The sequence below is a fragment of the Gymnoscopelus braueri genome (assembly GCF_963280865.1).
Source record: "Gymnoscopelus braueri genome assembly, chromosome: 23".
Classification (NCBI taxonomy): domain Eukaryota; kingdom Metazoa; phylum Chordata; class Actinopteri; order Myctophiformes; family Myctophidae; genus Gymnoscopelus; species Gymnoscopelus braueri.
In genome coordinates, this window is record NC_137625.1 from 31,767,169 (window position 1) to 31,781,225 (window position 14,057).

Below are 14,057 nucleotides of genomic sequence, written 5' to 3' on the forward strand. Positions count from 1 at the left end.
CCAGCTCTTGCCATGTTTCTGGTTAACATGCACCTCTTTAATGTCCCTGATCTTTTGGGTCAACTCCAGTTGCATACACTTGATATAGCTCCTACTTCCTCCGCTTATATTCCTCCCTCAGACCCTCTCCTTTTTGGTCAGCGACAAAGACCCTGTGTGCTGCTCTCCTCTCCTCCCTGGCTGTGGTGATTCTAGGGTCAAGGCATCCGTCTTTCCTCCTTGCTTATAGGCTCTTTAAGACATTCAATGATCTTACATACTATTCCACTATCCACACCGGACACAAGGTTGGTGATCCAGTTGTATGAGTTAGGGGAGTTGGAGGGCATGAGGGTTTGGGTGGGTGGGGTTTGGGGGGTGTGTTGTGCTGGTTGGGGGGAATGGGGGTTGTGGGAGTGGGGGGGTATTTCAGGTGGTGGAGTTGAGGGTATAGGGGGGATTATGTCGAGGGGTGCCTGGGCCAGTTGTTTTGTAGTCCACCTAATTGTTGTTGTTTTTGGAAAAAAGCGTATACAGTCTACTAACCATTTCAACCATTGAAAATGCGCTAGCGTATACCCACGACCACGCGCATCTCGTGCAGGGAATGATTATTGTATACCTCAGAAAACAAACCTAGACCACACCACTGATGCAACTGTTTGCAGCTGTAAATGTATGTATTTACAGCCTGTACTATTTATCATTATTTAGTTATGCAATCACTTAACATCACAGTGCAAAAGCTCCTATCTGCAGAATTATCCAGGAAAAGTGGGGGAAAACCTCCTATCTGCATTTGCAATATGAGATCAGTGTAATTAACATATAATATTGTAATATAATCCAGAAATCCAGAAACGGTGAATTATGTGATGGGTATCATAAAAAAATAGCATTGTGCAAAAAAGATACAACATTTTGTAGTTTTCTTTTTCATTTTCCCAACAATGTTAATTTTTCAGATAGGAGGTTTTGCATTTTGGCCATCGATTTGTAGAGTCGGCCTGCAGGTCTTAATGGGTTAAAAAGCGACACAAAGGACTGACGCTGAACAGGAGAGTCCGTGCAGACTGGATAAGATTGGAGTGTGAATTGAGAGGGGAACATGGCGTTTTAAACATGAATGACTGGGGTCATCCATCATCAACACGCTGTGTTTGTCTTCTCCCACTGTATGTTTAGGTGTGTTGCTTCACAGCTCCACATTTCCATAATTGCATTTGCTCTGGGAAGAGGAAGCACTTGCTCTCGTATTCTGCTGTGATTTATTTTCTAGCCAACACACACACGCTCATTTATCTCAACCGTGACCTTTTTTCAAAAGCAAAGAAGCATTATTTATGTATTTATTTACCAGTGTTTGTTTGATTGTTAACAACTTCTCAGGGAGGCTTCGGGAAAGCTGGAAGATGGAAGTTCATTTGGTTGATGATGAAGACAACAAAGCAGTCTACGATAATTACTTTTTCCCAAGGGAGTACAGCTGCAGCTCATTCGGTTTGTATAGGCCTGGGGTCGACAAACCCGGCCTGGCAGAGACCTGCGCTCTGAGCAGTGCACTTTTCTAGTTTTTTGGGGGGCATTTTGTGTACAGAATACCGTCTCCTCAGAGGGAGAAAAACGAACATGTTTTTTGTCCACATCAACGGACATGTGGATCAAACGCTGTGACCTTGACGAGATATAAATACATGGGGGAGTGAAACCAAGTTGTTATGTCAAGGTGTTATGGATTCTATGGCTCCTCTCTGCTCCTCTCTCCTGGAAGTAAATTGAAACCACACAATGTCTTTTGCTCAAATTGTACAATACTTGTGGGGACATTTAGAGCTCACATTACATCACGGTAAGTCCTGGGAGCTGATGATAGGTGTTGCGCTCCACCTCGGCAATCCATCTCTGATACCGACAAATGAGCCTCTCCGACCGACCTACTTACTGTACTTACTTACTTAAAGCTCACAAGTGTAGCAGTACAAGTAGGCCAGCAGTGGTGTAAAGTAACTAAGTATATTTACTCAAGTACTCAGAGGCAAATATTGTACCTTTACTCCACTACAATTATTTGAAAACTTTAGTTACTAGTTACTTTGCAGATATGAATTATTACATTATAAAACATACATTAAAGACTTTAGCCCTATTTTATACCTAGGCTATTTGAATGATCTGCAAGCTCACAACGCGTCGCATCGCGACGCGTTGTGGATCTGCTATTTTCACGTTGTAGATCTGCTATTTTCAAACATTTTAGTACTTTTACTATTGGTACTTTAAGTACATTTTGATACTAATACTTTCCAGACTTTTACTTGTAACAGAGTATTGATACTTGTTTTACTTAGGTACACACACACACACACACACACACACACACACACACACACACACACACACACACACACACACACACACACACACACACACACACACACACACACACACACACACACACACAGAACAGTGGGTGTACCTTGTCTCCGTGGGCGAAGGTGTGTCCATCACTGGCTCTCCTCCAGGAGATGTCAGGCAGAGGTTCTCCCTCAGACACACAGGAGATCATGGCTGCACTGCCCTCCACCGCTGTCACGTTACGCAACTGGACAATGTGGGGCTGGACTGAGAGATGGAGAGAGAGAGAGAGAGAGAGTAAGAGAGACAGAGACAGACAGGGAGAGACAGAGACAGACAGGGAGAGACAGAAAGGGAGAGACAGACAGGGAGAGAGACAGGGAGAGAGAGAGAGAGAGAGAGAGAGAGAGAGAGAGAGAGAGAGAGAGAGAGAGAGAGAGAGAGAGAGAGAGAGAGAATAGTAATTGACGCAGACCCTCTGTGTGCCACGCTCATCATATTGAAGCTATATGTCAAGATGACAGCACTGAACATGGTATTATGTTGTGTCAATATGATTCTGAACCTTTTAACCCTGCTGACTCACTGGATCACCAGAGAGAGAGAGAGAGAGAGAGAGAGAGAGAGAGAGAGAGAGAGAGAGAGAGAGAGAGAGAGAGAGAGAGACATCTCCACTATAGCTCACTGTATATTCCCTGTGCTCCTTCCCCTGTGCTGTCAGGGACAATAAAACTAACTTATAACTGCATAGCATGCCACCACCGCCCCTCCCTCTCCCTTTTTACCTTCTTCATTTGCATTTTGAACAACAATCTCTCCTCGTGTTGACGAGTGAAGCATGAATCTCATTGTCAGTTCATGGTAATAAGAAGAGTGTTATCAGAAGAATGTGTGATGAAAATAGCTTGCATCTATATGATAATGTACATAAAAAAACAATTAGGGCTGCAACTATCGATCATTTTCTTAGCGATTATTCTATTTGCTTTTGTTTTGTTAATCGAAACATCGAGAAGCACATTTTTTTCTTTTTCGTTTGTTTTATTTGTGTGTATCAATGAACAGACGCAAAGTCTATAGATGTTTTTATAATTGACTTCATCGTACAACAGTCACACAAAAATAGTGAAAATAGCTGTCAATATCTACAAGCTCACAACACATCATGATGCGACTCGTTGAGAGCTTGTATATCAGCTATTTTTATAAAACCATTGTTTTGCCCAAATAAAAAAAAAATCAACTATTGATTATTTTTTTTATAATTGATTCAAGTTTGATTAACCGCCACACACCTATTAAACACGTATTCATGATCAGCATATATTGAGTGCCACACTAAATCAAATATTTTAAAAATAAATGAATCACATTGATTACATTGTTATGGCCGGTTGTGTAAATGAATATTCACACATCCACCCAAAATGTGTTTTTATTTAACGGAAATTATGCAGCAACTAATTAAAAAGTTGTTTTGATCAATGCATGACTGTGCATGTTTGCTCATCAATGTTTTAGGTGGTCGGTCGGTCGGTCAGTCCACCATTTTGGTCCCGAACAACATTTCTCAACTGGCTGGATTGACAAGAATTTTACTGAGCACATTAATGTTCTGCAGAGGACGAACCCTGTACACCATGGTCTTTCGTCTAGCGCCATCTTTAGGCAAATGACCATCAATTAGTGACCAGTGACCACATTCATGCTCCCCAGGGGATGAATCCCATTGATTTTGGTGACCCCATGGTCTTTCCTCTAGCCTTTCCTTCAGTTAATCTACAACAATGTACTTGCTCGTGCCATAGACCTTTGGAACCGCCATGTCACTTCACATTACAGCTGTTACCTAGAGGTTAAAGGGGACTACACCATGAATTTTAACTTGTTCTTCTTTTTTGTGTGTTTTTGGTCTCCCCTGCCTCTCTTCTATCCCCAAAAATACCCCAGTTTGAACACTCAGGCTTTCACAGCAAATCTGGGGTTTTCTGTAAATTGGTCTCAAAACAGGCCAAACTGATTTGGTCCCTGATGTGACGTCACGTCAGGGTACAATCCCTCCTGTTTTATTTTACTTTTTCCACACAGAACCAGGAGATAACATGCATACAAACTGGCTCAATAGCGCCCGTGCCAAACAGGACAATGTGGTATTGCAGGCGAAAGTGCTTTATAAGCCAGAGAGAAGTTAGTTGGAATGAGTATTATCTGAGGCTTGATTTAGGTTCAAACCTTTTGAAAAACGTTTCAGGGACATAAACAATATGATATTAAATATTATTATTATTTTTTTAATTCATGGTGTAGTCCCTTTAAGACATTCATCAATGCAATCTCATTGGTCATTATTTGACACCTGTGACTGTAAGGCTGCAGCATACTCCAACCGACGTCATAACTTCGGCGGTGTCTTTCAGAACTTTGTTCGGTAGTTTTTGCACCTACAAGATGTTACCAAGCTGAAGTTCTGACAGAACATCATGGGCCCTATTTTGCGTGTCTTAACCAGGTCTTATGACTTAACTTAAGACCTGGAGAGGTGTGGCCAATGCTGTTCGGCCACTCAAAATAGCCAAACAGCATTGGCCACGGCTCCAGGTGGTACTGGTACTTAAGACATGCAGAATAGGGCCCCATGTGTCATTAGTCAGACACTCAATGTGCTTGTGATGTATATTGTTTTATTTCCGCAATTTCCGCAATATGTCAGCAACATACCTTGGATTGTTTTGAAGAAATGTTGGCTGCTGATAATCCCTTTCTGTGTGACTACAATGTAATGTATTGTTGCTTCGCTTCGCTTTCTTGTATTGTGCGTCCATACCAGCTGTCTGTATTTTGTCCCTCATTGCTCTTCTGCACCGGCACCACACAGAACATAAACAGCCTACTGTCACACTCGTCTTGTATGTGTCATTACACATATAAATATATTACAACAAACACAACCAGATGGCAATAACTGTAATTAATGTAGAGAGATAGCACACTCTTTAAATGGCGACAGACTGGCATAAAACACTTTCATCCTGGTAAAACGTTCTTTGGTTTCGGCAAGGCCTTCCTAAGTCTTGTTTGTTTAGAGTGTGTTGCAGCCTATATAGGATATACTTACCAAACACTTTGAGGAGCAGCTCTCGTTCCTGGAACCCGGCCTTATTGGTGGCCCTGCAGGAGTAGATTCCGCCATCGTCTTGTCTGATATTGTGGATGGTTAACGTGCTCCGTCCACCCTCCAGACTGCTGAAGACATACTGCTCCGACTGCTGCAGCTGCTGCCCTCTCCTGGACAACGAGAGAAAGAAATGAGGGTGAGGACCAAGGGGCCAGCTTCCGAGTTCTAAATTGAGGCTATATCCACGAGTTTCCAGTGTCGCATGCGGGCCATTGAGGGAATTATGGGCATCACTTCCTGTTGTCAGTCATTCTGGACAGACTGACGACAGGAAGTGATGCCCATAATTCCCTAGGAAACTTTGAATGGCATTCAAGCAGATGGGTTTTTGCCGAACTTTACACTTGATTTTATTACCTTAATAAACATTGTCATAAATACTATAGCTTATACTTCCAGTCGCTACTTTAAAGTCTTCTTTCAATCACCATGCATTTTGTAATTTAAAATTGATGATAAAGTATATGCTGTAGAGGGGTGTGGTAAATGGTAAATGTGTGGCTACCTTGTGATGACAAGGGATTGACAAGCTACACAACCAATAGCATTCATTCCCCCACCCCCACTCTGGTCCCAACCAATAGCATTCATTTCCGAGTGCATAGGATATAAAAAGATGGCAGATTTGAAATAGTTGAAAAATAGGCTTCAGTTAGGGTCTATGGGCGTAACGTTGTCCATCCTTTTTACTGTCTACACAACACACGTGTGCCAAACCGAGATATCTGGTTACCCTATATACAACGTATCTCTGTGAGAATACACCTTTTTTTCCCACCCCGAGCAGAAAAACTAATAGTTTGTGAACGTAGCATCTGTGCGCTGTCCATGCCACACAGACATAAAATGCTTAATTTTTTTCTCAATAGTTCATACAGTATGTCAACCCATCCCCAGAAAATCCTACTTTCTATGCTGTTAGATCCCTGCTAAAGATTTCCCTCACTAACACAAAGGCCACTACTGGCCCCTTTCCCCAGTAAAATGTTGCTTGCAAATAATGATGCAATTTTAAATATTATTATCTAACAAATCATGACTACTTTTGTCCAGGGATGTTACTGACCAACTGTATAACTTGGCTTCGACTCCTGAGGCAAAGAACACTTTAATAGAGTAGAACAAATTCAATGAGTATTGAAAACTGTGCAGCGTTTCTCCGTCTTTCCACTACACTCCAGCACAAGGTCAATAAGGTTGTTTTCAGCAGACAGATACGCGTCATAAAAAAATGGTGGTGGGTTCTAAATGTTTTCATCATGAAAATGGAAATGTGCTGCTTGAAAAAGCAACAGTGCGGCACCAACACTAAATACATTGGGGAAACACTTCACACTTACACACCATTATGTGCACACTACACACGTGCACAAGTACACACTACATGCACGCTAGCATACACGCACACACACACACACACACACACACACACACACACACACACACACACACACACACACACACACACACACACACAAGCAGAGGATGTGCTAGATAATTGAAGATGGTTGGTGGAAACTGCAAAGCCAGGCAATAATACGTATCTGTTGAGCCGGGGAGAAAATGAAACCACTGTGTCGCTCCACTGAGCGACACTGAATTCTATTTCCTTTTTTTCTCGCCACATCACACAATCGTCTCTATTCTGGGCACATCATAATAAGCGAACAACGAACGTTCGGCAAAGATGTACAAGGTCACAATGGAATTTTCACCCCTTTTTATAATTGTAGCAGCAACATTTTGTAGGCTGTCAAGTGTGTATTTATTTTCCTCATATTCGGCCTTGTTGTACTCAGTCTAAATGCATTGTCGGCAACCGTTCATATAAAGTGCTAGTTTGACTTGACTGCAGCTGTCCATCTTAACAGCTGATATCCCCACCAACTCTCTGTCAGCATTATCTGTTTTAGTATGTCTCTGCTGTCGGGCAGAAACCAACTATGTCCAAAACAAATATTAACTTTTCAGGAAATGAAGAAAAAATAAAACATGTTTTTAAAACACCACAACACTGCCTCAACAAAGTTGGTATGGTGACTTTATACATTGTCAGATACTTGAATGTGTCCTTATATTATCATCACTTTTTTAATGTTTTTTATAATTTGTATGTGTCTTCTATGGACCCCAGGAAGATTAGCTGTCGCCCCGGTGTCAGCTATTGGGGATCTATTTAATCAACTATAAACTATAAACAGTTACCTGTGCCAGGTCACCTGGGGTTCAGGAGATCCAGATATGATGCAGGTGAAGGTGACTGACTCCTGGTAGTCAGCGGTGGCATTGAAGGAGGGCAGGAACACCGACACAACCGGAGGCACTAGAAGAGAAACGCAACATTTTAAAAACCTGCACGGGGCTGGCGTAGCCGCCTGGGCACCTAGGCTGCTAATGCCGCCTGACAGCGTGTCGCGGGTTCCACTCCCGATCAAAGATGTTTTGGGGGGTAATGGGGGTAGGCGTTCCCATCATTTTCCCTGCCGTTCAAACCAAACTAAGGATTTGAGATTTATACTTGACCGTCAGGTTCCCAAACCAACTGGTAAAACCATAACGTAAAATTTACTCTAAAAGTCAAAAGTAAAAGTACTAATTATGCAGAATGTCCATTTTCACAAATTTTCAAAAATATTTACAAATCATTGTGAGCTTGTAGATCTGCTATTTTCAAATAGACAAATATATAGGGCTGAAGTGGTTAATGTATGTTTTGTAATAATAATCGAAATCTACAAAGTAAAGTTTTCAAATCATTGTAGTGGAGCACAATGTTATTACAATATTTGCCTCTGAGATATACAGTAGTGGAGTGAAAGTATTGAAAAAGGAAATACTCCAGTAAAGTAAAAAAAAATACCTCAGAATTGTACTTAAGTACAGTATTTGAGTAAATATACTTAGTTACTTTACACCGCTGTCATTCTGTCTCCTCAGGGCAGGTTTCACAGCTGAGCCTGAGGGATCAACAGAATGAGAGACACCCCAATAACCCTCCCGAGGTAACGTGGAGTCCACTGAAAATCTCCCAGGAGAGAGATTTTTTCTTAGGCTTTTTTGTTGCTTTATTTAGAGGGGAGAGTGTAGAGACAGGAAACCGAGGGCAGAGAGAGGGGAGACATGAGAGAAATTACATGAGTCGGATTCAAACTCAAATTCAAATTAATTCACACTCACTAACGAGGTGGCAGGGGGGGATTGGAAAGGGGGGTGGGTGGCTGGGTGTATGGGTGGATGGATGGATGGATGGATATGTATTTATTTAATTATTTATTGTATTCACATTCAACTCATGGTGCTCCTACTATGGGCATGTCATTGTCAGAAATAGAAACCCATTTGAATTAATTAATCAAACAAACATATATATTATGTTTAATCAAATTAATGGCCTTGAGCACAGCAGTGATTGGCAGGCAGACAAAGGATCAATGTTTGATATTATTGAAAAATGTATACATATTTATTTTACTTGTAGGCTTAAACATAATGACATGACCAGACTCAAGCGTGGCGGTCTGCTCAGCTTCATCTGGGTAAAACGCGGGCTGGAGTAATCGGTTGTGCCTCATTGAGCGAGCTTATTGGATCCTCCACAAAACCGAAGCAAGCGGTGTGCTAAATTAAATGCAATTCATATTTCTTTTGGGGTATAAAGTAGTGCTGCTATTACATTATTAAGTGGGAGAGAATTACATAGGCCGAGTCAATATTGCGACTGCTCGTGCGCAACGTGTGGTGCTTATGGCTTTAGCGAGATTGCATTTCAATCACTCCACCAGTTTCAGGTGACTCACTTACCGCTGCAAATGAGGACAAATGGTGAAATGAAAATGACACCCTTCGATTTTGTGGAGGCCACAGAGCCCAGAGAGAGCTTCACTAATTGAAAATCTCAATCCCAGAAAATCCCAGAGAGAGAGAGAGAGAGAGAGAGAGAGAGAGAGAGAGAGAGAGAGAGACACGCACGCACGCACGCACGCACGCACGCACGCACGCACGCACGCACGCACGCACGCACGCACGCACGCACGCACGCACGCAGACAGACAGACAGACAGTGTACACAGAGAAGACAGACAGTCAGAGGGTGAGAGGGAGAGGGAGAGAGAGAGAGAGAGAGAGAGAGAGAGAGAGAGAGAGAGAGAGAGAGAGAGAGAGAGAGAGAGAGAGAGAGAGAGAGATATTAACACTAATCAGTGGTGGAAGAAGTATTTTTCACTTAAGTAAAAGTATCAATACCACAATGTAGATGTACTCTGTTACAAGTAAACGTACTTGACGGCCGATCTACACCAGAGAATTTTCGCCCACACATGCATACACGCACTTTTAGATCCAGTCCTATTTTTAAGTCTGCGTATGCGGGACTCGTGTATCCCCGCGCCTGGTGTAGCCGCGGTATCATTGATATCAGTTGGATCTAAACAAACGCACTGTACGCGCCACGCATATGCTCGCTTTGAAAAGTCTGGTGTACATCGGCCGGTAATCAAAATGTACTTCAGTGAAAGTACAAAAGTATTGGCATCAAAATATACTTAAAGTACCAAAAGTAACAGTACTCTCTCTACTCATTACAGTATGCAGAATGTCCCATTTCACAAGTTTTCTAAATGTATAAAAATCTTTTGAAAAAAGCAGATCTATAAGTTCATAACATTACATTACATTACATTACAGTCATTTAGCAGACGCTTTTATCCAAAGCGACTTACACTAAGTGCATTCAACATACTGTAGGTAAGGAACAAAACTACTAATCACCAGAAGTCTTAAGTGCATTCTCTTCTAGAACAAGCAACTAAGAGTATACCTAGCGCTAAGGTAAAAGTGCAATATATCAGCTATACCTACTTTCTAAACAGATGAGACAAATAGGAACATCAAATGAGCAAGAGCTAAAGCAAATAAGTGTGTATCGAATAAACAAGATCCAATAAAAACAATAAAACAAGAGCTCGTACAACTAGTTAACAACAAGTAGGCAAGGCAAAGAAGAAGGGTAGTGTTTCCTGAAGAGGTGGGTTTTCAGCCTGCGGCGAAAGATGGGCAGTGACTCATGACATCAGTAGGGAGTTCATTCCACCACTGTGGGGCCAAAACAGAAAAGAGACGTGACCGTGTAGATCGGCCAGAAGGACCCTTGAGCGACGAGGCAATCAGTCGCCCCGAGGCGGCAGACCAAAGTGGCCGGGCAGGGGTGTAAGCCTTGACCATAGCCTGGAGGTAAGAAGGAGCTGTTCCTTTCACTGCCCTATAGGCTAGCACCAGGGTCTTAAACTGGATGCGAGCCGCTACGGGGAGCTAGTGTAGAGAACGGAGAAGGATAGTTGTGTGGGAGAACTTAACATAACATAACGCGTCGCGTCGCTATGCGTTGTGAGCTTGTAGATCAGCTATTTTCAAATAGCCAAAGTTAAAAAAAGGCTGAAGTGGTCACTAAAGTTTTCAAATAATTGTAGTGGAGTAAAAGTATAATGTTTGCCTATTAATGGAGTAATGGAGTAGAAGTAAAAGTATAGAAAATTGGAAATACTCCAGTAAAGTAAAAATACCTCGAAATTGCACTTAAGTACAGTACTTAAGTAAATGTACTTAGTTACTTTACACAACTGCAATGGAGCTTATGATGTCAGAGTTGACTTGTCTGTTCAAATAAGCAGCTCCTGTTTCGTTCAGCCACAGTTTACATCTCAGTTCCTCCAAAAAATGAATAATGTCATATTTGAGTCTGCAGAGTGGAGTGCAATATTTCACAATAGCTAGCAAAAGTGCAATATTTCAATACAAGCTGGAGTGCAGTATATTTCAGAATGAATGACTGGACCCTTACAGAGTGAAATCACAGCTTTCTACACTGTGAAAACTCTGAGAAAACACTGTCATTGTTCCAGTTCTTACTTAAAGATGCACTACAGTAGTATGTAACTTTCCTGTTCTGCCCAGGTTTGAACCCGGTCTCAATGTAACCATTGCTTACTTCAGACAGAATTTTTACCTTCAGGTCAAACTTTGTGTCTTAACCAGAAACAGGTTTGTATAAAAAGTTGTGTTCAACCTTAGACACAGGATTTGTGAGGCGTTGAGAGATGTTTGACTCTGCGTTACCGAGTCAAACAAAATGTATTGCCTCAACTCATTCAATTCCAGGTGCTTGTCAGGGTGGGGGGTCCCCAGTTCAAATATGACTATTTTGGGGTGTCGAAGCCTGAAAAGGTTGAAAACCACTGCTGTACTGTATGGTTCTGGAACCCGGCTCACCGTTGACGACCACAGCGATGTCCACAAAGTCGATCTCACCGCGCGCCTCAACGCTGGCCTCACAGCGGTACACGCCCTCATCTGCCTTGGTCACCTGATCAATCTGAAGGTTGTTATTGGGCAGGACCTGGTACCTGCCTAGAGAGAGAGAGAGAGAGAGAGAGAGAGAGAGAGAGAGAGAGAGAGAGAGAGAGAGAGAGAGAGAGAGAGAGAGAGAGAGAGAGAGAGAGAGAGAGGGAGAGAGAGATAGGGAGAGAGGGAGAGAGGAGAGAGAGAGAGAGAGAGAGAGAGAGAGAGAGAGAGAGAGAGAGAGAGAGAGAGAGAGAGAGAGAGAGAGAGAGAGAGAGAGTAAGTCATGCCATTCAACAGGAAGAACAAATGAACCCATTAAAACCGGGAAAGTATCTGTGTCACTTTAGATTTTAACCACTATAACCATACAAGCTCATAGCGCGTCACTTGCCATGCTATGAGCTTGTAGATTTTAGAAAAATTGTGAATTCTTTAGCAAATCTTTGAATATAGATATATTTTAAAGCAATAAAGCAAAAAACGGACGGACGGACGGACGGACGGACGACAGACAGACAGACAGACAGACAGACAGACAGACAGACAGACAGACAGACAGACAGACAGACAGACAGACAGACAGACAGACAGACAGACAGACAGACAGACAGATAGGAAACTTCACACACACACACACACACACACACACACACACACACACACACACACACACACACACACACACACACACACACACACACACACACACACACACACACACACACACACACACACAGCAGTCTGCAGCCTTTTAAAAGACCCCCAGCCACATGGGAAAGGAACATTATTCATCTCCTCCAAGACAACATGGTTTCCGTTCAACTTTATACGCTGAGCTGAGGTTTCTATTCATAGAATTCACTGTTCTATTGTGAAGCCCAGACAAAAGCAGAGAAAAAAATAATCCTCTAGAATGTGGTGTGTTCTTTTAGCACGCTGGTGCATCTTTTCAATGAGTCAGTGAATTGGGATTGCGGTGCCACACAAGATGAGTTTAGCATTAGTTTAGCATTTCACATTTTTCTAATTGTTTGCCAAGGTTACTTTCAAAATGTCATCTGTTACCCCCCCCCCTCCTCCCTCCAGTATTTTTTGAATTTTTCAGGTGTTTAAAGCAGCACCATGTAACGTTCCTCTTCTACCCCGGATTTGAACCCCCGTTTCCAGCTGTTTCCAGTGCTGACGTTTATACCATTGAGCCTGCCTGCTCGCTCAGGGGATAAATTGAATCTTGACCATCAGGTCAACATTTGTGTCAGATCCTGTGTCTAGGTGAGACATGACCTTTGACACGATCTAAAATGTCTCAATAGCAGAGCAGGGAGACCAAATACAACCACTCCAATTTATAAGTTATATTAACATAATATATACTCTACACTACATATTGAACAAAATGTAATTTTATTCATTCAAAATGTTACATAGTGAGGCTATTTTTTGGTTGAAAACAGCAATAGTTCTACAGTATAGTGTGATAGTAATCATTGATAGAGTGTTTGTTCTGTAACAGGGGTCTGTTAGTAAACAGAAAATACATGTTCAGTTGGGACACCGATTTCATCCAATGAGGAGAGAGAATCCATTTATCAGCTTGTTCCAGTCCCAGTTTTGTCTGCTAATTGATTTGTTTCATCACTTCCAACCTTACTTGTTTATCATGTTTCCATGAGTTCTCTCTCCTGATTGGATCAAATTGGTTTCCCAAGCTGATAATGTATTTTCTATCAAACACTCTATTATGCAGCGATTCTCAAAATGTGGGCCGGGATCTCACAACTGTGGGCTGTGAGGATATTGCAAGAAAAGGCTTCCAACTAATTGGTAAAAACACTAATATTAGACATGGTATGCATAGCAAGTTACCCTAATATTTTATTTTGATAATATTACATTAATATGAAAAAAAATGATGTTGTTTGTTTCTCTCCCTAATTAATTAATTTAGCATTTTAGCTGAGCAGTTTTTAGGAACTGTTTTAAGTCGGCTACTTTTTTATTCTGTTGTAATTGTACTCCCGACTCACATTCCTTGTCTAATTTGTATTGTGGTTTGGATTGTTTGTCTATTGTATAGTAATCTCTCAAGAATCTGTCAGTTGTTGTTGTTAGTATAATAAACGAAAGGGGAGGAGCCAAACCGAGTTCCTGTTTCTACACAAAAAAGGAGGTGGTGCCCCCAGATGCAAAAACAAAGGGGATATGCTTTTTT

The 14,057-nt window shown here is 41.8% G+C and overlaps 1 protein-coding gene across 1 annotated transcript in view; it reads right to left on the reverse strand.

Annotated features, from left to right (window-relative positions):
• Positions 1-14,057, reverse strand: part of LOC308079980 (neural cell adhesion molecule 2-like) — a 195,602-nt gene that overhangs the window by 45,443 nt on the left and 136,102 nt on the right. The window contains exons 5-8 of the mRNA XM_080421658.1: positions 11,774-11,911; positions 7,715-7,832; positions 5,450-5,619; positions 2,456-2,601 (exon numbers count right to left, since the gene is read on the reverse strand). Coding sequence (XP_080277784.1) covers positions 2,456-2,601; positions 5,450-5,619; positions 7,715-7,832; positions 11,774-11,911 — 572 coding nt within the window. The remainder of the gene's footprint in view (positions 1-2,455; positions 2,602-5,449; positions 5,620-7,714; positions 7,833-11,773; positions 11,912-14,057) is intronic.